Here is a 24,523-nt window from a genome sequence, read left to right as displayed (position 1 = left end):
TATATATAGTAGATGTTTAGGGCTGGCTGCACGTTACGTAGTGAGGCTATGAGCCCAACATTTTACTGGCCCAATGGATCCCTCTTCCTGGGCCAAAACCATGTAAGGCTCAAAGCTCAGAGGATTTTGTCATCTTTTGAAAAAAAAAAAAAAAAACTCGGGAGATTTTCTGAGAAGCCCACCAAAACCAAAATGGGTCGTCGTTAAAAATTTTGGCTAAATAGTTTGATGATTTTACAAAATCCATTCTATTACAAACACCAGATGGAATTAGAAAGTTTGTTAATTTTCTAAAATACTTTCAATATTTTTCTTAAAAAAGGTTAAAAATAATAAATTACTAAAATCTTTCGTGTCTAAGAATTGCCTTTGTTTATTGAGAAATATTATATTCACAAATAAATTTGACATATAATCTTCACAAACTAATATAAATTATATACATTCCAAATAGGGAAAGCGAATGCATGGGGCTAAGAGGCATTTTAACCTCTCCACCATACCTTTTCTAGATTTCAAGTTAAAGTCTGTGTGTGTTATTGAAGGCATATGAAATATGTTTTTGAAGGCACATCTGACATCCCAAGACTTGATCATTTAGGCCAATAAGTTGTTCAATATGCAGTCAACAACAAAACAAACGCTAGGAATTTACCAGCCACTAGGTGAATTCACAATAAAAGAGAGTACGGTCAGACTCAGTGACATCTACCAAGTTCCACATATTTCTAGATATTAATGTTCCAAAATGACACTTCTGAGCAATTCGGCCCACCCAGATAGCGCGCACACAACACAACAGACTACGCTCTCCCATCTATTTGTCCCTCCCATCTGAGCGAGCAAGCTACAAGGTCAAGTTGCACGCAAATCAGCCACTGCCAGATCGTGCCTGAGACGCCATGAAGTTTCAATAGGTGATTCATCAGATATTAATGGGACATAATAATAACAATGATCCAACAATATATCAAAATATTTCACCCAAACCCCATGTGGTTTTGGCCATTTATAAAAAGACCTCTATGCTTTAAATTCAACATTTAAAATCTATGTTAAACAGTCCATTCGATTAGTTTGGAGTTTAGCCACATTAACTTATCAAAAACTACATTTTTGATAAACCTCATCCGAAATTTAAACCACATTGACCTTAAAGAAGGTTTACTAAATTTTACCCCCCTCTTTTTTTTTTTAACGTCATTAGCAACTTGACCTAAAAGAATGGGCTGTTTAAAAGGAAAAAGAAAAATATGTATTACAGGGGCATTAAATGCTAAATTTAAACTAAATGTTGTCTCTAAAGATGACCTAAACCCCCAAGGGATATGTTTGAACTCTATCCAAAATATAATTAGTACTATTTGGCCAAGGATGAGCTGATCCTCCTAAAAATACCTACTATTCCATGAATTTCCTATAATCCTATAATTCTTTTTTTTTCTTTTTGTAGAGTTATAATCCTATAATTCTGATAGTTTTATCCACTCTGACGAACTTCAATGCGAGCATTTGCATGTATAATAGATGCACATTCACCCTATAATTCTGATAGTTTTATCCACTGACGAACTTCAATGTGAGCATTTGCATGTATAATAGATGCACATTCACCCCCCCCCCCCCCCCCAAGATTTAATTGGCAGTCTTACCTGACGAGGAGATGCTGACCTCGACCTTGATCTTGGTCTAAAAATTTTGGTCACCAAAATAAGCAAAATAGATGTTAGAAAGAGCACTTGGGAAACAGCACAGGAATGGGCAACACACCAAGCCCTAATACCTTGTTGACCTCAAAGGAGACTGGGATCTAGATCTTGATGGTGATCTGGATGCAGAATGTTCTGGAGATCTGCTGCAATTAGATCAGCAAGTATCTCAGGTATCAGAAAAATTGGAAATAACGCAAAACAAACTAATTGGCATGTGTTATACCTCCTATTCCTCCTTGGAGGGCTTCTGCTTCTACTGCGGCTCCTTGATGGACTGCTCTCATACCTCTTCACCTACCAAAAAAATTAACCGAACATAGGTTTATGTTATGATTCTAATCAAGCTCCTTTATGAGAAAGCTTGTGAACAAGCATCCCAGCCCAAAATCCTTTTGAGAGAGAGTTTGTAGCATCACAGTGCATTTCAGTTAGTTACCCAAGGGAAATAATACTGACCCAAAGGAGGGCAGCAATTTCACCAATGAAGTCATGGAACAGAAATGCCCAGCCCCTAACAAGATACGTAAGTGACATAGAAGCAGGATAAGACTAGCTAGGGATAGAAAGTAAAAGCTAGTGGGTTCGATGATAGAAATCCTGCTTGGGATTGATTTTGTTCCTCAGTTTTACCTACTGCTTTGGATTCCATATCCCAAGCCATAACTTTTACCATTGCAAACTTGACACCTCTCTATAAAGGATGTAGGGTAAGGCATATTAAAGGCTAAAAATATGGGATGCAGGGAGTCGTCCACTCCAAGATGAAGCAGGCTATAGTGATTAAAAATATTTCAATTCAGCTCCAACGTATGTTAATTAAAATTGAAAGGGGAAAAACCCTCTAAAATGTAAGGAAACAGTGCTACACTTTTTTTTTAATCTCTTTTAAGGGTGGCGGGAGAAGAAAGATAAAAGCTAAATTACTGCAACTCCAACACATATAGCAGAGAATCAGAAGTACCCGAATATAAGTTCTGGTCCAAGGATTTCTAAATTCAGTATCATCAAGTTTCCGAATCTGAGTAACACCCAAAAATATAAGAGCAGTTAGTTAACTGGAAAAAAAATTCATGCTTTCTTGGCAAATATTATGTCAAAAATTGAAAACGGAGAACAAACCAACAAAGAAAACAAAATTACAACAGAAAATAATTCCGCACAACTTACAGCATATTTCATGTCCTCATAATTGGTATAATCAACAAGACCAAAGGTTCCTGAAGAAGCACAATTTGGCATGGTAAAATCAGGATTAAAAAAATGTACAGTAAACAATGATTGTTGCAGTACAAAGAAAAGGCGTGCAAGCCAGCACATATGAAGGACCGAGTCAAACATCTGATATGCATGGGACATTTATCCATATCACAACATATATCACCTCTATATAGCAGAATTTCCACATTTTGGACAATATAATATCTAAGCCATAATCCAGCAGGATTTTATGCATGTAAGGACTGTACTGTTGGCATATATGGCAGGCCTCTTGTATGCAACGACAATGTAGTGCCCCCAGCTCTCCCCCCAACCACTCAGAACAGGAAAAAGGAAAGAGAAAAAAAGAATTGTCTGATCAAATCAAAGTAATTAAGTGAATTCTCAGCCTGGCCAGTGTCCTTTACGTACCAAGTGATCAGCAAGACTAATCATCCTTTACTTTAAATATGGTTAATATCCACGTCATTCCCAGTCCAATTAAGATTTATGAAATAACACTAAGCTTACACTTGCCTGCATCCATTCTTGAAGGACAAAAAATTTGGAGTACTTTTATTAAAAGACAAGTTCATTTGACTGCTAGAGAACAACTTCAAAATAGTGCGCTGAATAAAATTTTAATACATGAAACCAACAAGTTAGACTGGCAGGTTTATCTTTTTGCTTAAAACCCACCAGTCTAATTGGCAGGTCTAAGCTGAGGTTTGGATCCCTTTCAATAGTACTTCTGCAAAAATCTCAAATCCAATGCTAATTTTAATTAAAAAATGTCAATTTAATTAAAAATTCTCAAATTTGAACACATGCCAAAATTTTAATATTCACAGTAGAAATGTAACAACAATATTTCCAAATCAACATAATAAGTCATGTAAACCAATACGGAATTACTTTCAAAGATTTGAAACATATAAACCAACATAGAGCATAACATTCAAAATTTGTAAAAATACAAATCAGCATACATAACATTCGAAGTTTTCAAATATACCAACCAACATAACAAGTCAATCAACACAATGACCATCTTAATACACTTTCCCTGTTATAAAACAATAGAATCTCAAGTGACCAATAAGATAATATTTATGAAATGCATATGGGTCACGCAACAGTTACTAGAAAAAAAACACAAATATTGTATCTTATTCATTTCATTTCATTGTCATCATGCCAAGAGGATGTCTTACTAGTCAAAACACCTATTGGCTGTTCAATTCAGGAAAACAACCTTAGTTTTCTGGAAAATTACTCCATAGAGAATGGAAAACAAGGAAACATGTTCAAATACAAAGATTTACACTTAGCAAAAAGAACCAAAATCTCCTAAATGGAAAACAGGAAAACTAGTTTCCAATTTTCCAAAATTGAACTGAAATTGGAAAAAATTTCCTAAAAAATTTTTACCCAAAGGAAAATGAAAATTTTCCAAATTTTTCTCCACTTCGACCAAAATAAAATTAATTATATTTATATTGATATCAATATAAATAATAAGAAATATGAATTTATATTTATTAATAATACTATTACAATATAAAATTTGATTATATTGATATCAATAAACAGATATTTTGATTAATGAAAAATAATTTATTAGACTACATATAATTTTAAAATTGATTAAAAATCAATTGTATTATACTATTAATAATATCAAAATATTAGTTAATAGTACTAAAAAATTAATAATTAGTAAATTGACTAATAATAAATGGTCAAAATATTAATAACAACAATATTAACATCATAAAATTTCTAAAATTTAAGAAAAAGAATAAAAATATTATTAATAATAGTCAACACGCTTTATATAACCATTTGGGATATTATTTTTAGTTTTCAAATAAGAAAATGGTTTTCCATATTTAACAATGAAATGCATTTTCCAATTTTCTGTGGAAAAGGGAAACTAGAGATGAAATAGAAAATTGGAAAATGTTTCTGTAACTAAACAGCCCCCTAAAGCCCCCAAAAAATTATTTAATATTCATTGCTGAATGCTATACTCCAACTACACAGAGCTTCCACATGCTATGTTTTAATTATTCCAATTACAACAAATAGTTGGTTTATAAATCATACCCTCGCTGTCCCGGGAAACTTCAGCAAAGCACACATCACCAGCTTTTCGCATATGATCCTGAAATTTCCCACAACGATCACAATGTGGCAGCATAGAGAGAACAGGTACTTGGAAACATAACAAATTTTCTGCACATACAATGACCATACATACCTTCAAGTCTTGCCATGAAGCAGATGATGGAAGACCACGAACAATAACTGTACACCAAAATATACATGCAGCCAATACCATTTAAGGAAACTTAGAACAAGCCTTGAACATAAAGGGTTACGTGGAAAACAAAGAGCATTTATTAATATAGTAGAACAAAAAATGTTGGTTGTACCTCGGTACTCAGAATGACGTGAAATCCCATAACGCCCCGCACTACCACCACCATAACTACCACGACGATCACTTGAAGAAGATGGACCTCTACCACCATGGGCAAGCTCAACCTGCAAAAAGGTAAATTTGACAAATTAACCCTAAAACATAAATATTTAGACATGCCAAATCAATAGAAAAGCAATATTACCCTTAACCGACAACCATCAAAGTTGTAGCCATCCCGTCCTCTGATTGCATCTTCAGCATCCCGAGCATTCTCGAACTACCACATTAAATAGATTCAAAAAAAATAAAATCATGAAGGTGCTCTGTTTTCAGTAAAACCCAGAGCGGAAAAAGAAGTACCTCCACAAAACTATAGCAAGGAGGCCGTGGAGGAATCTTCAATTCAATATCCAATATACGACCATACTGCAAGACCAAAAAAAGTACATATCTCAAACATGCTGATAAGTACTCAACTTTGAGGTTCATTATAGTGTGCTCAGGAAAGGGGGGATAGAATGGAAATGGGTGGGAATGAGGTTCTAGCCATTTGAGAACGGCAATACTAATGAAATGGAAATTAATGAAAACACTTTCCATATATTCTCCTCCAAAACCTTATCTTTTGTCTTCCTTGAATTAGAGGAAAATCGGGAACAGAAATGGGTCGACAGTGGAAAACCGTTTTTCAACAACATTAACCTAAATAATTTTATAGAAGTTCAAATTTTCCCTTGACTTAAACAAGACTCTATCTTCCCATTGAGAGGTATTACATGTCAATTTTTGTTTAATATCTTCCCACTCCATCCATTTTCACTATTCTTTCAAACAAGTAGAAAGTATTTTACATTGTTTTCCATCCCTACTCTCCCAAACAAAAAGAAAATATTTTGCACTCCATTCCACCTTTACTCATTCACTCTTTTCCATTCCATTACATTACTAATTCTCTTCTAAACATAGATAAAAAAAGACAGGATTGAACAGACCAATCATTCAACTTAAATTGACGAAGTACACATATGGGTGCCAACAAAAGTAGATAGATAGAGATCCAACTCAAACCTTGTAAAACAGATCTTCAACTTCCGATTCCCTTATGTCTGCAGGCAGGTTACCAACGTAAATTGTTCGAGAAAAACGACCACTCATTTTCAATACGGGAGAGACTACTCAGTGAATATGTTCCACTGCACACAGGATGTAAAAGCTTTTAATGGGGGCAAAATATGACAAAAATTTCCAGTTTCTAAGTATATTTTGGTGTTCATTCCACAAAGCTGTGTAAATTCTAAATACAATGTAGAATTAAAGCAAAAGCATCACTATGAAGCAAACCAAGAGAGCAATCCTTGAGGTGAACGGTGCTCCACAAGCTCCATTTGCTCATATGCTCCAAGTTGCACCAAAGCTATAATTTATTTGAAATAAAATTTGCTCTCCTCTCCCTTGTTCATATGCTCCAAGTTGCTCCAAAGCTATAATTTATTTGAAATAAAATTTGCTCTCCTCTCCATTGCTCATATGCTCCAAGTTGCTCCAAAGCTATAATTTATTTGAAACAAAATTTGCTCTCCAAATTTTTTGCAGATGAATAGATCTTCTGAGAGTGAGCATGAACTCCAATTATATAAATACCCACAACTTGACCCTGATTTCTCCCATTCCCCAGTTACATGCCTATGTATGATTCCATAGCTCATATGTGTCCAAGCGCTTGGCATCTATCATAAAGAAAGCATCTGTGTCATGAGATGAGGTAAGGCTGCCATATATTTATGGGGCGCAGATAATTTTGCAGAGGGTGCCCAACCGAATTGGGATGCCCAGGGCTGAAATGTCAATTTCACCTCTGGGAATCCCAATTCAGTTGCTCACTTTCGGAAGACAAAACATTATCCATATTTATGTTTTTACCTTACTCAGATTGCTTGAATTACATGGAAGAAGAAAAATCACTCCGGAAAACATTCAACACATCCTCAACATTCTCTGTATTTTTAGGCACTTGCCAGCGAAAACCAGAAAACAATTGAATTTTCAAGCATAGATCTGACTGAAACGTAGATGATTTTAAGTTCATGCCTTCCACTCATAATTATCAACAAGAAGTAAAACTAGAACATGAAACCTAAAGGTCTGAAGGAAGGTAAATTCAAACAGTAACCAACAGCTTACAGACAGTATGACAAAATCCTAGAATTTAATTCATGGAATTCTAATCCTACATTTCCCATAGATGGACATACACTACGATAGTGCCTCTCCAAATGATGATTTACAAGTCGAGTACATTAAAGAGAAGGGGGGTGTTGCATCCTGAACATCGAAATAAACAGAGAAGATAAAGAATTCCCAAAAATCCTTGTATATCTACCAGGACATCCAAATCTCCTGAAAAATTAAGGGAGAAACTAAAGAAAAAAGAGCTAGCCTCCTTGAGTCAAAAACAAACACAAGAGACTAACAAAATACCTTTGAGGTTATAAGTTCAGCATTCAGTCCCTTCAAAAGATCCATGATTACATTCCCTCCATGAGCACCAAATGAAATAGAGAAGTATGATATGAGTTCCACTTGTGATGTTCAAGCCAATTTGAACATGTTCTATATATGGTGTCCGAGCATCCCTAATCTCTAACCCCATTGGTTCACCGCCAACAACCCTCCATATAAACTGTTCTAGTGGACAGCCCTTCAAACACTCCCAAGGGTCACCATACTTTCTATATAATTGTGTGCATTCGAGTGAGCATGTTTTTTACAAATGTCCAGTAGGTTGCTCCAAGACTACAAAAATGTCTTGAGAGAGAGAGAGAGAGAGAGCACTACAAATGCGCCAAATTATATAAGACTCCAGCTGATTGAAGCACAGTAAATAGAAGAAAAGCGGGAGCTCTATTCCTGATCAACTGCAGGAACTAAGATAAATTCCCAAAAATGAAAACCCTAATTCTCAAATTTCCTTCTACATATACATTTTCCCATTAAATAACCAATCCAATAAATGAATTTCTAGACAAAACCCGTTTGTTTTCACCTCATTCCCAAACCAGACAGGAAAAACAAGCCAATCAGCCTTCAATTCTTTCACTTTATTTTTCCTATCTTCCATTTTCCGTTTTCCTCACCTCATCAAATCCAAATCCAAACGCAAACGCAACGAAAGCAAAACAGATGAAAATCCGTCGATTCAACGTACCAGAAGGAGGAGCGCTCAAGCACGCAAGCTTCGTTCGTCCTTTCGCCTTCCTACAGATACATATGTATATATATATATATACAACCAGTAACGTTTGCCCGGATTAAAACAAGGAGAAGAACGAATCGAATCAATTCGATGGCGGTGATTGATAAATACCTCTGGAGTACTCCAAATCTGGAACTGAGATGCGTGAGGTAATCGATCGAATGATCGGTACCCTGCTCTCTCTCTCTCTCTCGCAATTCGATACGGCAGGGTAAAGAAAGGCAGTTAGCGGCCCACCTTCAGTAGGTAAAGTGAGCAACCCCTACAACGGCAAAGGCGTGTTAGGTTGGAACCGGGTCCGGTCCGGCCCGGCCCGCAGAATCATGGACTGATGGGGCTCATCTCGTGGGTTGCTTCCCGTCGGAGCAGCACTGTGCAGCTTTGCGTTTCTATTTTTATTTTCAGAAAATAAAATAAATTTTAATATAATAATAAATTTATTTTAAAAATTAATTATTAGTTAAAATTTATAAAGTTAAATTTTATTAACTTAGTTGAATTTTATTTTTAAAATAAAACACATAAAAATAGTTCAATCAAACATAATGTTCACTTATATAATAAAACATAAATAATTGTATAGAAGGCTTGCCAACTAGCCATGCGTCTTCCATGTCGTCAGCCACCCCCGACATGAAGCGCCTGCCGGCGACGGTTGGCAGTTCAGTTGTGGATGTATATATTACAGTATATATTTTTATATATTTTTTATTAAGATATTTTGATTTTTATATAAAAACATATAGTTATATATTTTAGTTAAATACTTCACAGAACTTTAACCAAGCGAGCATAAATGGTCTCTTAAAAAAGAGAGGGCAAAACAAAGTGTTTGCAGTTACAAACAAGCTCCTTGCTTCTTTTCTGGACGATACCTACCCGCTAGTATACCGCAAACCTGATTCGATTCTCAAACATACATTCGATTTGTATTTTGCACCATTGCTATACATACAGTACACAAGAAAGCAGATAAAATACCCACATTATTTGATTCGGAACTAGTACGGTACGGCAAGCCCTTTCACTGAATCTGCACATCGATCACCTTCTTCTCGACCTTGGCCTTGGGAATGGAAATCATCAGAACTCCGTTCTTCAGCTCCGCCTTTATCTTATCCTTCTCGCAGTTATCGGGGAGTCTGAGGCGAGTGTCGTAGGAGCTGTAGCTCTTTCCCGACCACGAATCCTCACCGCTTTCTTCCTTGTGCTCGCCTTTAATCACTAGCACGTCTTCCTCAACGGAGATCTTCACATCTTCTTTGGAGAGTCCAGGCAGATCGAACCTCATCTTGATCTCGTTTTCCTCGTCTTTGACATCCCACGGCGCACGCACCGGGGCAGCTGCGGCCGCAGAACGGCCGCTTCCGGGGAACGTCCAGGCGTCCTCGAACATTCGGTCCATTGTTTCCAGCATTTGGCGCACCGTCCTCATCGGTGACAGAGGATCCAGTAAACCTGCATCAAATTGAATTAGGCCTCTCCGCTAGTAGAAAATTAACGCAATTGTGCCACGGAAAAATTGCAGGTATAATTCCGTTGAATTTGGTCCCGTCTCTTCGCTATTTAACTTAATTAAAGCCGATGGGAGTGGAGCGATGTCATCTTAGCAAGCATATTCTGATTTCTTATTCCACAAGAAAGAGATCAGAACCAAAATTTTATCACCGTCGCGCTATTCTAAAAGCATCTTTAATCAATCTCGATAGAACACAATCAAACTAATTCTATAGTAGTAATAGAGACAGCAACACACATCCTAGTTAGAATTTGATCCATTAAATTTTCAATATGTATAAATTCCTATGAAACTGATACTAGAAATGGATTCTTGTACTTCGACACAAATCAGAGAAATTGAGCTTACCAAATGGAGAGACATCGACAGCCAGACGCCGGGGCCGGCGCTCCACGGCTGTGTCTTGCTGCTGCTGTGGCTGGTTGCCCTGGACATGGACGTCAACCGCCGTGTCCTTGTTATCTCCGGTGGCCTGAGCCCTAACAGTGGACATCCTGCAAGGCCTTCTCACCTTGTGCGCTGAAGATGGAAAGAACGCCGAGCACGGCGCACTCCCCCTGGAGTGAGCCCCGACTCTGTTCGGCGCCGGAATCGAAGAAGAAGAGGGGCATGCTGTTGCCATCGCACAAGCCATTGGTCGCTGCAACTACGGAAGAGAGAGATTGTCTGATGATCGTTGCTGTGAACGCGTTTTCAGCTGCTGAGTGAGGTGGGGGAAGATGAAGAAGCAACGAATATATGTAGGCAGGGGAATGAGAAGGTCGAGTCGAGAGGAATCGTGATTAGTCGTGAATATTACAGAGAGGATGAGAAGGATCTGGGGCCGTACACGTGTCCGATTCAGCTACCAATTTTACGGTTCAGTTTTTCGTTTTTCTCTTTTTTTTCTGTCTTATTCTTCTCCAGCGTTCCGGAAGCATCTCATAAGTTATCGATTTTGTCTTTTCTTTTCTAATTAATTAATCGACTTTGTCACGGAAAGATATTTAAATCAATGTTAATTATAAATATGGTAAAAAAACAATACTATAACTGTGTTGTTCCTTCCTTGTCCAAAGAATTGTCAAATGAGAGATTATGAGACTGGAAAATAGGAGATGGCAATACCTACAAAATACTCTAAATCTTTAATCGTGAAGTGAATAAGGGATTAAGTTATTAAGGTGTTGATAAGTTAAAAAGAACATATCTTAATATGTAATCAGGCTGATTTATTTAAAAGAATGAGTAGATCTATTTGAATGTATCATTTCCTTTGTCTATGATAGTGGGATGAGATTGAGGCATCCGACGTTGTCAAGACTTCTTGGCGAAGGTATGGTGCAGATGAGATCTATAATAAATGTCAATGGGACTAGAAATAGGCGCGAAAGTATTAAAATACGACAATGATGATGGTATTACCGTTAGCTCATTTTTTAGCCAAGGTCAAATTGGGAGTCTAAGGTTAGGAATGGAACAGAGCTTTCCACCACGTCGGACCTAATGAGATTAGCACGGTCTATGTGTATTTAGAAAGAATGTTATTATAGTACTAAATATAAGTGATTAAATCTCTATTTTGATATTAAATTAGTTATTATATTTTAAAAATATACAAACCAACAATTATTTGGCTGTCGGAATTTAAAACTATTCTGACTTATTTCATATTTTTTAAGAATACAATAGTTAAATTATCTCAAGTTTAAAATTGCAATAACTTATTTAATCATTCCTAAAATATAATAACTAAATTCATCACTCAACCAAAACAAACTAAATTATTTAGATGTCTTAAGAGTTACAAAAATCAGCATCAAAAAGATATGCAAAACGAGAAAGATAAAATAAGAAAAAGTTTAAAATGTAATAAAACCTATAAAAGGACAAATTATCCATACGTGTTTTAAATTTTGGCTATTTAACTCAAGTACTTTTTGAAATTTAAAATTAATTTAATTTGTTCATTAATTTTTTAAAATTAGTTATAAACATCCACTCCCTTACAAACAATGTTAAAAGTAAATTGACCAGACACTCCTAAACTTTAAGTTTTTAGTCTAAATACACCTTAAACTTTAATTCCTTTGCTTAAACATCTTCTAAACTTTTTTTTATTTTTTGTCAAAACAATCTAAGACCCTTTTTGGGAAATGATTAATTTAGTGACAAATAAAAGTCCAAGAGTTATCTAGACCAAAGAGTCAAAATTCAAGAAGTGGGCAGTCAATTTTCTTAATGTCATTAGTAACAAAAGTATAGCGTAACTAATTTTTAAAAGTTTAAAAATTAATTAAACTAATTGTATAATTTAAAGGAGTTAAATAGCTAACATTCAAGAAGAAGAGGTGCATCGGAAAGGGTATTTGTAAAAATAATAAATAAATAAATAGGACCTAAAAATTATAATTTCTTATTTCATAATTTCGAGCATCATTAATTAATTGAAATTATAATTCCAAAAGTCATGGGTAGACAGAATTCTAATTCTTACACTCCTTTTTTTTTTTATTAAAAACGACAAAAATACATTAAAATTCCAATTCCAAAACTCATGGTCCTTCCTAACCGGGCTTTTACAGGTGTTTGGTCCAAGTTCAAATATTTTTACGACTACTATTCAACAAACCTGATTTGGTTGCTTTCATGATTCACTCCAATTCTCGTAAGAGAGTCACCTTTGTAAGTTGTAACCTGATTTGGTTGCTTTCATGATTCACTCCAATTCTCGTAAGGTAGTCACCTTTGTAAGTTGTAGCCCTTAATAGGTGGCGAGAAATTTTATTTAGTCATTTATTTTATTTTTTACAGTCATTTTTTCATATATTTAAAATATTCCCATTTAAAAATTGTATTATACAAATACACACACAACACACACACATATATATATACACACACATAATTGAAAAACCAGATATTGCTAGGGAAGCAGTCGGAGAAGAGGGTTGGCCATACTGACCTGCGACGACTGCCCTTCATGACCTCCCAAACCCCCTCAGTTTGAGAGCCATGAAGGCGCCTCGAACCCTAGGGTTTATGATGCTATGAAACACCTCGAACCCTAAGGTTTGGGGTTCGAGCTCCTGTTGAAGAAGACGTTCGAGTCGTTTTCTTTGGTTGAAAAAAATGCTAAAGAAGACATACATATATATACTATGTGTTTGGTTGTAGTTTTGGATGGTAGATTGAATACCATTATCGAGCTTGTCTGTAATTAGTGTGATATAATATATATATATATGAACGCGTTCAAGCTATATATATATATATATATACATATATGTTTAAAATGTGAGTGTGAAACTTGTAGTTCCAAACTCCAAGATTCGAGGAACTTGGGATTCCCCGAACCCTGGAGTTTGAAACCCCAAGTTTCAAGGTTCGGTCCCCCGAATCCTAGAATTTCTCCGACTCCACTAGAATTATTTTATAATTTGTGTGATTGGTTTGTTTTTCTTTTTATATCAAGATAATTGTAAGAATGAAATCATTTTTGCACTTGAACAGTCATTTAATGTTTTTCAATTGTTAACTACAGAAAGCAAGCGAGAGTGACAGAAGACGACGGCAAAAGAGCAAGCAAAAGAAGGAGATGATGACAAAGGGCGGGCGACAAAGGGTGGGAGGTGATGTGAAGAGTAGGGTTTGATGTCAACTGTGGTTGTGGCTGTGCGTGTGGGATGGTTGTGCGAGATGGGTGTGTACGCGAGGGTAATTTTGGAATTAAATGGTTATACAGAGTAATAAAGATGGTTACGAATAACAAATGTAAAATTTTAATTAACTATGGCTACGAAAAACCAAAACTATGTTTGCAAATAGAATTTTCCATAGGCAGCACCAATTCCATCAATTCATCCAAAACCAACTTCATCCTCTTAAAATGTTGTTTTTGGATCCGTGACAATGCATTTCTTTCATCAATTGGATGCTTTATAGCATCTTCAACACTAAGGTGGTGTTCTCTTTATATTTTAATTTTTAATTTTAAATTTTAAATTCATTTTTAATTTTGTGTTTTGAAATTTTTGAAAACGTGCTCTTTGTCATTCTAAAAAATTATTTCTCAAAACAAAAAATTAAAAAACGTGTTTACTTTAGAATTTTGAGAAATATTATTTTATAATATTTTATTCCTAAACCAGCCACAACTGCCACCAACCGCGGTCGTCAGCGACCACACCACTGACCGAAGATTCCCACAATCAGAGTCTATCATTAGAAACGCCAAGTCAAGGGGGTAAACATACACAAAAATGAGCCAAATTTAACAGCTAGATTTTCATAGATCTAATTTTTAATTTTTGGTCAAAACTGAAAAATACACTGTTGGTCACCACCAGCCACTGTGGCCGATGGTTTCTGGCGATTAAAGGCAACCACTCGATACCCTTATCCCCATCGACCAACATACCAAAAAATTAACAAGATCCAACAACCGAATCACTATAGATCTAAGTTTAAACTTCTAACTGAATCAGTAGAGAGAGAAAGAGCGACGGCAGGGTGGGTTTCTATGGCCAATGACGTGGGGGCAACCGGGCAGGTGCGAGCGATATTGGCAGGGGAGATAGCGGGCGAAGATAGTGGCGAGTTTCTCTCTCAAGGCTAAGGCTAGCGAGGTATGGGCGACAACGATGCAAGCAGTGGCAAATGGTGATGTAGATGCGATGATCAAAGCCCTTGCATGTCGATAACATTAGTGGTGGCTGGCCGCCTAGAGAATGGAGAGGACGAAGAGATGGTGGAGTAGGCGATGAGTGTAGAAAGAGAGATGGGAAAAGAGGTGTCCCTTTTTTGTGTTTTGAATTTTTCAACATATTTTTGACTTAAAATACTTAAAACAACATTTTATTATTTTATAATTTTTTTTTTTCAAAAATACATTTTTGAAAATAACAAAATAAACATGTTTTTAGTATTTTAAAAAATAAAAAATAAAAAATAATTTAAAAACAATAAAAAGAACAAGCCCTAATAAAAGTAGAAGCGAAGGCTCGTGCGTCATGCATATTGCATTGGATTTTGAACAAGCATATGCTTGGTGCCTAGGTCATCCCATTCTAAAGCCTTTCATTGCTATTCTTTTCATTGAAGAAGCTGCTCCATGAGAAGTAAAGCGCGCAGAAACGAAAGGTGCAGAACTAAAAGGGTGGCCCCACCCTTGTGTACTTACGTGGCCTTTATTCAACTCAACCTATGGAGTTGACTTTCCCTCTTTCCCATTTGTCTTGCCTGGCAGAAGAAAAGCATAGCAACAAACTAAACAAGGAGAAGGCAAGCAACACTTCAATGCCAATGTACTAGATTACCATGAAAATCCCCAAAATTCACAGTTAGTCTACCTACCCTTGCCTAAGCCTCAAAAGATAGTGCTTATCCTACTTATGTCGTCCCCAGTCAAGTTTTCCAACTAACATACTTGGTGAGTAGCCAGGATCTTAGTTGCCCATTGATCCAGTTCAACATCCTTCAAGCCTGTGATATCACTTGGTGATCCAAACTGGGACCAAGACATTTGGTATCAATCGTGAGCCAGGAAAACATCTTATAACAACTATGATTCTACCAAAAATACCAACTTCATAATCACAAAAGCCTCAGAAATTATTCAGAATCATAAAGACAAAACATCCTTCCCCAAGCCCGAACTGTAGTGCTTCTCCCATTCATCTGGAACAATAAAATGCACAGCTAATCTAATTTAGGGTTTATGGCATATTCTCTGAATGCAGGTGAAGTGGAAGGCATCAATATCCTTGAGGACTTCAGGGCAATACGGCGGAATTCATAGAGAGTGCCTTTCTTGTTTCCTACACTTATCTTGTATACACCAATACCCTGAAGGACTTCAGAGCTGATGAGCTTATTGTTTCTCTTGGAAGAGATGCCTAGATAGTGCCTTTTAAACAAGAAAAGAAAACCATTTAACATAACATTTAACATATTCCAGAAGTGCCAAACCATTAACATATCAGGTAAACAAGACTTTCAAAGTATCGTGCCAATATAGATTACTTCCGGGTAAAAGTACTGGTACTTGTACCACAATAGCAAATAATGACAGGGATAAGATAACAATAGTTTGCAAGTAATTAGAGTGTCATAAACAAACAAGAACATTATTTTTATTCACTAACTTCCATGATCAAACTCACAAACACAAACAAAAAAAGGCAACATTAAGTAAGAAGAATTACACAATATATCAAGTGAAGGTTTAATGTATGCATATCAAAAACATTTAACCTGTCTGGTATCTAAATCTCTACCCCGGCCTTACTAATCATATGGTTTACACATTCATTTCCCGAGGCATCATACAGTTATCCCCAGAACTAAATTTCCATGATCGTCAAACAATCACAATTCAAACTCATCTTCAAGCTTCAGTGCCTCGGCAGCGGCTTCCTCTTCTTCATCATCGAGTGCAAAGTAAGGGTTGTGCACCTTCGGCCTAAAATTGTACCCGGTGAAGATATAGAACGCAAGGGTTGCCAATTCAGCAGCCACCACACTCGTCCACTGATACCTATACGATGTAATAGTCTCCAATGCATACACAATAACCCGTGTAAAGTAAATGTAACATATAACAATAATGTAGTACTGCCTAAACAATGTCAACTTCATTAAGTTCACTGCAGCCTTCCCATCGGTCCTAGCCGCCTCACGTAGGTTCTTAATCGACCAAACGATCGGGAACAACACAGCACAGCAGCAAATAACATCCACCAACAAGAACACTTGCTTCCAAGTGTATGAATCGTGCGCAAACGGGCCCGCCTCACCGATCACCACCTGGGCCACATTGGCTATGACTTGCAAAGGTATCACAATCATCAAAACCTTCTTTTCCTTGTCTTGCAAATAGGGTTTCAAGAAGGACCAACCAGTCCCAATCAACACAATCAAAGTGAAGAGAGAAATTCCCTTGAAGAAGCTAAATATGTAGAACAATACATCCCAACCATGGGCAGTGCCAGTCCTTTTGATAAACGATTTGTCCTCAGTTTCACACAATAGATTCAAAGCTTTCAAAATCACAACAGCGAGCATGAAGAAGTGGATTCGGAAAGCAGACAATCGCTTGTTGTAGAGAATGTAAATCCATATACCGGCTAGGGCAGAGTAAATCAGAAAGAAGAAGAAGTAAATCGAGGGGAGATTGGTTTTACCGGCGGATAAGTAATCGCGGAAATTCGTTTTGGCGTCGAAATTGTACATCGAGGAGCGAACTTTCATCGAGACTTTCAACTTCCGAACGCAATTGGCGAAGACCAGAGTGAACTGACTCGGGTCGGTGACACTGAAGCTGGTGTAGAAGTCGTCTTGGGATTTGTCGAATTTGTCGAAGGTGAAGACGTGTTTGACGGCGACGGACTCGAGGGAGCATGTGATCTTGCCGTCGGTAATTTGCTTCAGGACTTGGATCCAGGACTCTAGGGTGCAGAGGAGGAACCCGACTTGCGAGAGGTCGGGTTTGGTGCTGGCGCTAGGGTACGAGAAGGCGACTTGGGAGAGGTTGAGCTCCAGCTGGCCCATGTGGGTGAACCCGAACTCGTCCAAGGGGATTGTAGAGACGCCGTCGGATCGGATCTCCGTGACCCGGATCTCGGCGACGGCAGCCGTGAAGAAGAGGGCGGCGACGACTATGAGAAGTTGGAGGCGGACTTGAACCATTCTCGGAAATTATGATAAGTTTGTCGCAGTGTTTGGTTGGTTTGAGTGGATCTGGTGGTTTGAGGGTTGATAGAACGAGCGAGAAGAAGAATTCCGCCGGAAACCGCCGACAGCGGAGGAGCACAGGTGGAGTCAAGTAAACTCAAAAGGGGCTTTTGCTTGCCTTGCCTATGGGTTACGGGGGCGGATGAACTGAAATAAGGCGAAGTGCACATCTTGGAAACGCCGCAAGTCTTGTCAGCTATAGCAAAAGTCCAAACAAGACCAAGACTTTGGGGGTCGGCATTTAAAACAAATTTTTAAAAAAATAAAAAATTAAAACCTTCCGCGTTTTTTCGCTATTAATATATCTAAATGAAATATCTAATCATATTATTATTTAATTTTAAGAAGGGTATGTTTGGAATGAAATCATTTAAAATTTAGAAATTTATTTTAGTATAAATTATATTTCTTATATTTACATTAAACCTTATGAATAGCCTATTTTATAAGAAAAATAAGGTTACGTTTTTTTTTATTGTTTTCAAGATATTTTTAATTTTTTAAAATAATAAAAATAAGTTTACTTTCATACCTTTAAAAATATATTTTTTGAAACAAGAAATTTTTTTATAAAAAAATAAAAAAATATTTTGACTGTTTTCATCACAAATATTTTTAATTTTTTTAAAATATAAAATACACTACAAATAAAAAAATATTTTTTAAAATTTTAAAATAAATACTTAAAATTAAAAATAATTTTAAAATTAAAATACGAATAAAACAACCCCTAAATCACTATAACATAACTTTCTAATTTTCAAAAAAAGTAAATTACAAATATGACCCTTGAATCAATTGATAAAGAAACTTAACCTTGAAATGTTTGAAGGGTTTTTCTATTACGCGTGTTAGGACGGTTGGATAAAATGTAATTAATCTATATTATTTTTAAATAAAGTTCATTTATAATAATTTATTTTTAAACCTAAATATCTCTAAATGGTTAATTTTATAGAAACAAATGTATTTATTTTAATATAAACTAATAAAAAATATTAAGATATAGTATCAACCTCTTCTAAATTAGGTGAAATTACAGTAATGTCTCTATAATTTTGAAAATTATAATCATCTCCTATGATGTTAAAAAATAAAAAAATAATAATTATTTTTCCCTTATCATCTTTTCTTGTCCCCTCCCTCAAATATTTTTATAAACTACTATAAACTAAAAATGTTATATTTTTAAAATATGAATATAATTTTAAACCAAACATATATATAAATATATTTACAAAACTTAGATATAAAAATAAATATATTGAATTAAATATATAAACTATATATAATTTTCTAAAAAAATAGAAAGTAAACGTTTATATATTTAAAAAAAACATGGTAATGGACCGACCCCCTTGGTGTCCACCTGTTGAGTCAATTTGCTCTCTTTAATTTTAATTAAATTTTAATAATTAACAAAAATGATATTTTATGTTTAATTTTTTATTAATTTATAAAATATTTTGGCACGTTATATGTATTATCAAAATTAATATTTTCTATTAAATTTTTTTTCAAGTAAGTAAAAATTTTTACAAATATTTTCTTTTTCAAAATTTAGACCAAAAAACAACTTTTTCATTGTTACTACATTACACTACAAATATTAGACTATTAGAACAGTAATCAGACCGTTAGTGGATAGTGCGCTATAGTGATAGTGAACAATAATTTTCAAAATGCCTATAAATAGTCTCAAACTCATTTTAGAAATCATTTATTACACATCCAAAGCACTCAAAAGCTCTCAAGTTAATTTATAAGCATTCTAAGACTTTCGAAACTACATTGCATATCCACAGAAGAGCCAGGCAAGAGAAGAAAAAGAGATCACAAAATCAAATCTGATATTCTCCATTCAAACCGAGATCACTAATTTATATATTTATTTAAATATTATTGTCTTATATATTTTGTACTTAATTGCTTACTTATTTGTATCCAAGCGTGAACAAATTATTTATAAACATTTAAAATATTGTAGAAAATTGTATAGATTTTCTATAACCATTAAGATTTAGGTGAATCTCGTTTCTAATATAAGATAGGGTGGAAATTTAGTATAGTGGTTGCTTAGAACTTATTATAATTTAAGCATATATCTAGTTTTTAAGGTGAGTTAGTGTAAAAATCTTGGTGAAATAAGTTTAATGAAACCCCAATGATGGTTAAACCTTGGGAGAGTGGACTAGACATGTTTGGAGACACTAAACCACTATAAATTGTCTTGTCTTTCGTTTTATTTATTTTTGTTATATCTTATGGTTTACATTTATTATTAATCTCAAATATATTTTATTATATTTATCAAATATATATATTTTTAATAAAATCATTAAACAATAATATTTATTAAAATTTTAAAAAAATTAATTACTCAATTCACCCCCTCTTGAGTGGCTATGCGCTAAAGGACCAACAATTCGTATCAGAGCGAACTTCTAAAATAGGCGAACTCTTAGTTTATACTTCAACTTATAATATATCTAAATGGCCTCTTTTACTAACTAAATCATAACTGAAGTATCATCATCATCTAGACCACTATTATTTGATGGCACAAATTTTGTCTATTAGAAAATGAGAATGGAGTTTTATTTGATTTCAATAAATTAATACTTGTGTTAAATTGTTAATGATGGTTTTGTTACAACTTCAACTGAAGAAGAAAAATAAAGCATAGAGAAACTACAAAATATCAAATAGATCATAAGGCAAAATATATAATTTTTTATTCAATATTTTCTGGTGAATATGAAAAGTTATCTACTTGTTCTATATCACATGAAATTTGAAAAAAATTAAAAATAGTGTATAAAGATACCAATCAAGTAAAGGATACAAAAATCAATCTACCAATATCACAATATGAAGAATTTAAATTACTTCAAAATCAAAATATTAGTGATATAAATGGTAGATTCCAAAAGATTATAAACAATAATCTTAAAATGCTAGAAAAATATTTTTGGAAAATGATCAAATTAAGAAAATTTTTAGATCTTTAACATTAGACTGACAGTCTTTAATAACTGTAATTTTCCAAACTAATAATTTGAAAGAATTATAAATGAAAGAATTAATAGAAATATTTTTAATTCATGAATTAATTTTAAACAAAAATAATAAAGATACTAAAGGTAAGAAAACCCTAGTCTTAAAAGCAAGTGAAGAATCTAAATCTAGTGAAAAGAAATAAGATGATGAAATAGTCCTACCAAAAGCATTTGTCAAAATAATAAGAAAAAAAGAAAAATAGCATAGGAGAATATCTCCTACTTGTTTTAAATGTAAGAAGAGTGGGCATATGCAATTTGATTCTCGGAGAATAAGAAAGAGAAGAAAGTAGAAAATAAAATATTTAAAAAATCAAATAAACATGCTTTCTCAGCATGGGATGTGGATGTTTCATCCCAGTTCGAAAATGAACAAGCACATATGTGCTTCATGGTTATTAAAGAAAAAGATATGGAGTTAGAAAAATTACAAAAAGACATACAAAAAATTATATGCATAATATCAATCTATTAAGAAAGAAGTAAAACCATTAAGAAAAATCATAAAGAAGAAAATGAAAAATTAAAGGTGAAATAAAGAATTTGGAAGAAAAATCTCAAGAGCTTAAGAAAGAAAATGAAAATAAATTAAAAGATCAATTAATTAATTTTCAAGAAGAAAATAAAATATTAAAAATGATAAATGATAAATTATTAGTAGAAAAGAATGCCATAGAAAAAAGTTTAGCACATTAATTTTAAAGAAAAATTTAAAATCCAAACTAAGATACAAAACACCTCAGAAAGAATGAAAATAATCAAAATGGAGACCTCAATCTAAGAGAAGTAATATAGTGCAAATATGGATACCCAAATGGATAGTACCAATGATGAAAGATTTAGATTACAAAATTTTAAATGTTGCTCCTCATCCACATACACCAAGAATAGTTAAATCATTTTATCTTAATGAAGAAAGATTCAAGGGACCCGTTTATAAATAGGTACACAAACCTAAAACATGATCTTTTAAATGTGTAAATGTGCGTAAGGACCACAATAGACAACAAATGATTTATGAATAGTAAACACTCACAACACATGACTAGTGAAAGAGATCTATAAATCTCATTCCCAAATAATGAAAGTTTGTCACCTTTTAGAGATAATACCTAATAGTAAAGAATGAGAATATTCTTTTTGTGGCATAAAAGATATATCAGGTCATGCAAATCCAAATTTAATCAAGAAAATCTTGATCTAGCTGTTGGGCTTCCTAAAATGAAAATCAGTAAATAAATTTTTTATGATGCTTGCTATCAAAGTAAGCAAACTAGAGCCTAAATATAAGAATAAAATATCAATCAGTAAGCATCTACAACTTTTACACTTAGATCTATTTGAACCCGCGCAAACTAAAAGTTTGATAAAAAAAAACATTATATATTGTAACAGATAATTTCTCTAGAAATTACTTGAGTTATGCTTTTGACTTCAAAGGATAAAAATTTTCAAAATTTTGTTAAGAAAGGTAAAAGAGTTCAAAGAGAGCAAAATGAAATTATCTCTCTAAGAAATGATCATAGTGGGAATTTGATAATAGATTATTCATGAAGTTTTGAGAAGAGCATGGAATTTTTCATCAATTCTTTGCTCTTCAAGAAATAGCTAGAACTATGCTTTTGAAAAATAGATTATCTACCTATTTTTGGGTTGAAGAGGTTAATATCGTTTGTTACACTTTAAATAGATTTATTTTAAGGAAAAACATAAAGAATACACCATTTTAGAGGATTTGGATGTAAATGATATATATTGAACACTAAGGACAACTTAAACTAAGGTATGTTTCTTGGATATTCAAATACTAGTAAAGTTTATAGATTAATGTAAAATTTAATGATTCTATTAAGAAAAAAAGAAATGAAGTTAAGATATCTATAAATCCATCTAAGGAATTTGAGAGGCGAAAATTCAAGAAGATGTTAAGGATGAAACATTAAACCCTTAATCTAGAACCTAAGAGAAATCGTTAGATAATGATGATTTAGACATGCTTTCCAAGAATATAAATTTGTAATTGTAATGACTTGATAGGGGTCTAGGCGTTTTCGAGAATTTTATTTTGAGCTCAAATTTTTTTTTTCTTTAGATAATTGAAGATTGAAAATATATATATATTTTGGAATAAAGTGTAAGTGGAAATAAGAATTTAGGAGCCCATTCAAATGGGATTTTAAAAATGTGGGAAAAGTTCAAATGAATTAGGCCATTAAGATATGTTAGAATTTTAATTGTGAATGAAGGGGATTGGGCTTTGAAATTAAGTTAGGCCCAAGTGTAAAGTTGATATAATTACTACAAGAAAATCATAATTTAGTGACGGAAATTGTGACAGGGGTCTACCCGTCACTAATTTGTGACGGGTTTAGTGACGGAAATCCGTAACAAAAAACATAGCACAAAATTTAGTGACAATACTGTAATGCCTGTCACTGATTAGTGACGGGCGTGCCTTGCCCGTCACTGATTAGTGACGGGACTGCAATGCCCATCACTAATCAGCGACGGGACTGGCACGCCTGTCACTAATTTAAGTTTAAAACCCCCCTCTCGAACAACCATTTTCCCCATTCCCTTGTAATATCCAAAAAATTGAGAAATAAATAATGATTATTAATTCGGTGTTTGAAGTCGTTACAAAATATTTGAGGAATTAAGGAAAAATAAATATTCAGGTTGTTTTGAGAAAATAGGAAATTATGGGTGGCTAATTAAATTAATTGGTAATGGTTAATCACTATTAATTATTATAATTGTGGTGATTATTATATATTTGTGGGTTAAAAGGAAATATTAATTTATTTGGGTGTTTAGAGATGTGAGAAAATATTTATTTATTATTTTTAGAAAATAATTATTTAATTAGGGATTATTTAGGAAAAGATTAAAATAAAGTAGTCTGGGGGAATTTTCGGAAGTTTTAGGATGTAAATGTAATAAAAGAAAAGAGAGTTTGGGGTCTATACGTCAATTTTCAGAAGCTATGGGGTAGAATGTGAAATTCGGAAGTGGTTGAGAGTTAATATAAAATTAAATGAGTGCATTATATGTAATGAAGGCGCGGCCAGCCTAGTGGTCGCGTGTGTGCGGGCGCTGGCGTGAGGCGCGGGATCGAGCTGAGGGAGGCGCGCGGCTGGGGAGAAGAATGATTTAATTTTGGCAGCAGGGGAGCGCCCAAAACGGCTTTGTTTTGGGGTGCCAATGCTGGCCACGTGGCGCGCCCAAGCGGCTGCTCCTTGCCTCTCTAATTTTGCATGAATTTTTAGGCCAATTTGGCAATGTGTTTTAGCCGATTTTCTCTTGTGTATTGGCTGCTATTTATGCTTCAAATTGAAACTAAATTGGAGGAAACAGATAGCATTCGGGAGGAAGAAAAAGGCGAAAAAAAAGGAGAAATTTGAGGAAAAATTGTAAAAGTTGATTTTTATTCCGTGTAATTGAAGATTTGAAGGGCAAGGTAAGTTAGTCAGCGTGTATTAAACATCCTCTACGGATTAAATCTTATTTTTAAGCTATATTTTAGCTTATTTTGGTGATACTATTATTATGCAGTTTCTAGGCATTTGAGGCTAAAAATTTGTAAAATAAGACATGCTTTCTTTATTGTTTAATTTTTAATGACCTCATATACCCGTAATA

General features: G+C 34.3%; 3 protein-coding genes across 6 annotated transcripts; all 3 read right to left on the bottom strand.

Annotated features, from left to right (window-relative positions):
* Positions 1-575: 575 nt before the first annotated feature.
* LOC127797190 (serine/arginine-rich splicing factor SR34A-like) lies at positions 576-8,892 on the bottom strand. 4 transcript variants are annotated; one of them, XM_052329818.1, is made up of 15 exons: positions 8,702-8,888; positions 8,543-8,592; positions 6,679-7,082; positions 6,406-6,530; positions 5,698-5,763; positions 5,540-5,614; positions 5,348-5,459; positions 5,173-5,219; positions 5,019-5,076; positions 2,880-2,929; positions 2,674-2,730; positions 1,936-2,006; positions 1,784-1,855; positions 1,653-1,689; positions 576-892 (listed from the first exon to the last, which is right to left on the bottom strand). In XM_052329818.1, exons 4-15 carry the CDS (start codon positions 6,490-6,492, stop codon positions 872-874), a joined length of 753 nt encoding a protein of 250 aa, XP_052185778.1. In that variant the 5' UTR covers positions 6,493-6,530; positions 6,679-7,082; positions 8,543-8,592; positions 8,702-8,888; the 3' UTR covers positions 576-871. The 4 variants fall into 4 exon arrangements, with proteins under 4 accessions (XP_052185778.1, XP_052185777.1, XP_052185779.1 ...); XM_052329817.1 differs by having other exon boundaries at positions 6,679-7,064; XM_052329819.1 differs by lacking the exon at positions 6,679-7,082 and having other exon boundaries at positions 1,784-1,852; positions 8,702-8,892.
* Positions 8,893-9,367: 475 nt separating this feature from the next.
* On the bottom strand, positions 9,368-10,840 carry LOC127797191 (small heat shock protein, chloroplastic). The gene is made up of 2 exons (XM_052329820.1): positions 10,458-10,840; positions 9,368-10,048 (listed from the first exon to the last, which is right to left on the bottom strand). Exons 1-2 carry the CDS (start codon positions 10,741-10,743, stop codon positions 9,615-9,617), a joined length of 720 nt encoding a protein of 239 aa, XP_052185780.1. The 5' UTR covers positions 10,744-10,840; the 3' UTR covers positions 9,368-9,614.
* A 5,360-nt stretch (positions 10,841-16,200) lies between these two features.
* On the bottom strand, positions 16,201-17,991 carry LOC127797737 (protein CANDIDATE G-PROTEIN COUPLED RECEPTOR 7-like). The gene has a single exon (XM_052330872.1). The coding sequence runs from the start codon at positions 17,775-17,777 to the stop codon at positions 16,458-16,460; it is 1,320 nt and encodes a 439-aa protein (XP_052186832.1). The 5' UTR covers positions 17,778-17,991; the 3' UTR covers positions 16,201-16,457.
* Between the last annotated feature and the right edge of the window lie 6,532 nt (positions 17,992-24,523).

Source organism: Diospyros lotus, chromosome 3 (genome assembly GCF_014633365.1).
Source record: "Diospyros lotus cultivar Yz01 chromosome 3, ASM1463336v1, whole genome shotgun sequence".
NCBI lineage: Eukaryota > Viridiplantae > Streptophyta > Magnoliopsida > Ericales > Ebenaceae > Diospyros > Diospyros lotus.
The sequence above is the reverse complement of the archived record's forward strand: the minus strand, read 5'-3'. Positions and strand labels throughout refer to the sequence as shown.

What these genes read in the sequence shown, in the direction of transcription:
- LOC127797190 (XM_052329818.1), bottom strand. Translation starts at nt 6,492, where the DNA reads ATGAGTGGTCGTTTTTCTCGAACAATTTACGTTGGTAACCTGCCTGCA. An exon ending in TTGAAGATCTGTTTTACAAG is followed by an intron (nt 5,764 to 6,405) that starts GTTTGAGTTGGA and finishes TTGGTCTTGCAG; the next exon opens with TATGGTCGTATATTGGATAT. An exon ending in ACGTCATTCTGAGTACCGAG is followed by an intron (nt 5,220 to 5,347) that starts GTACAACCAACA and finishes TTTGGTGTACAG; the next exon opens with TTATTGTTCGTGGTCTTCCA.
- LOC127797191 (XM_052329820.1), bottom strand. Translation starts at nt 10,743, where the DNA reads ATGGCTTGTGCGATGGCAACAGCATGCCCCTCTTCTTCTTCGATTCCG. An exon ending in TGTCGATGTCTCTCCATTTG is followed by an intron (nt 10,049 to 10,457) that starts GTAAGCTCAATT and finishes AATTTGATGCAG; the next exon opens with GTTTACTGGATCCTCTGTCA.
- LOC127797737 (XM_052330872.1), bottom strand. Translation starts at nt 17,777, where the DNA reads ATGGTTCAAGTCCGCCTCCAACTTCTCATAGTCGTCGCCGCCCTCTTC.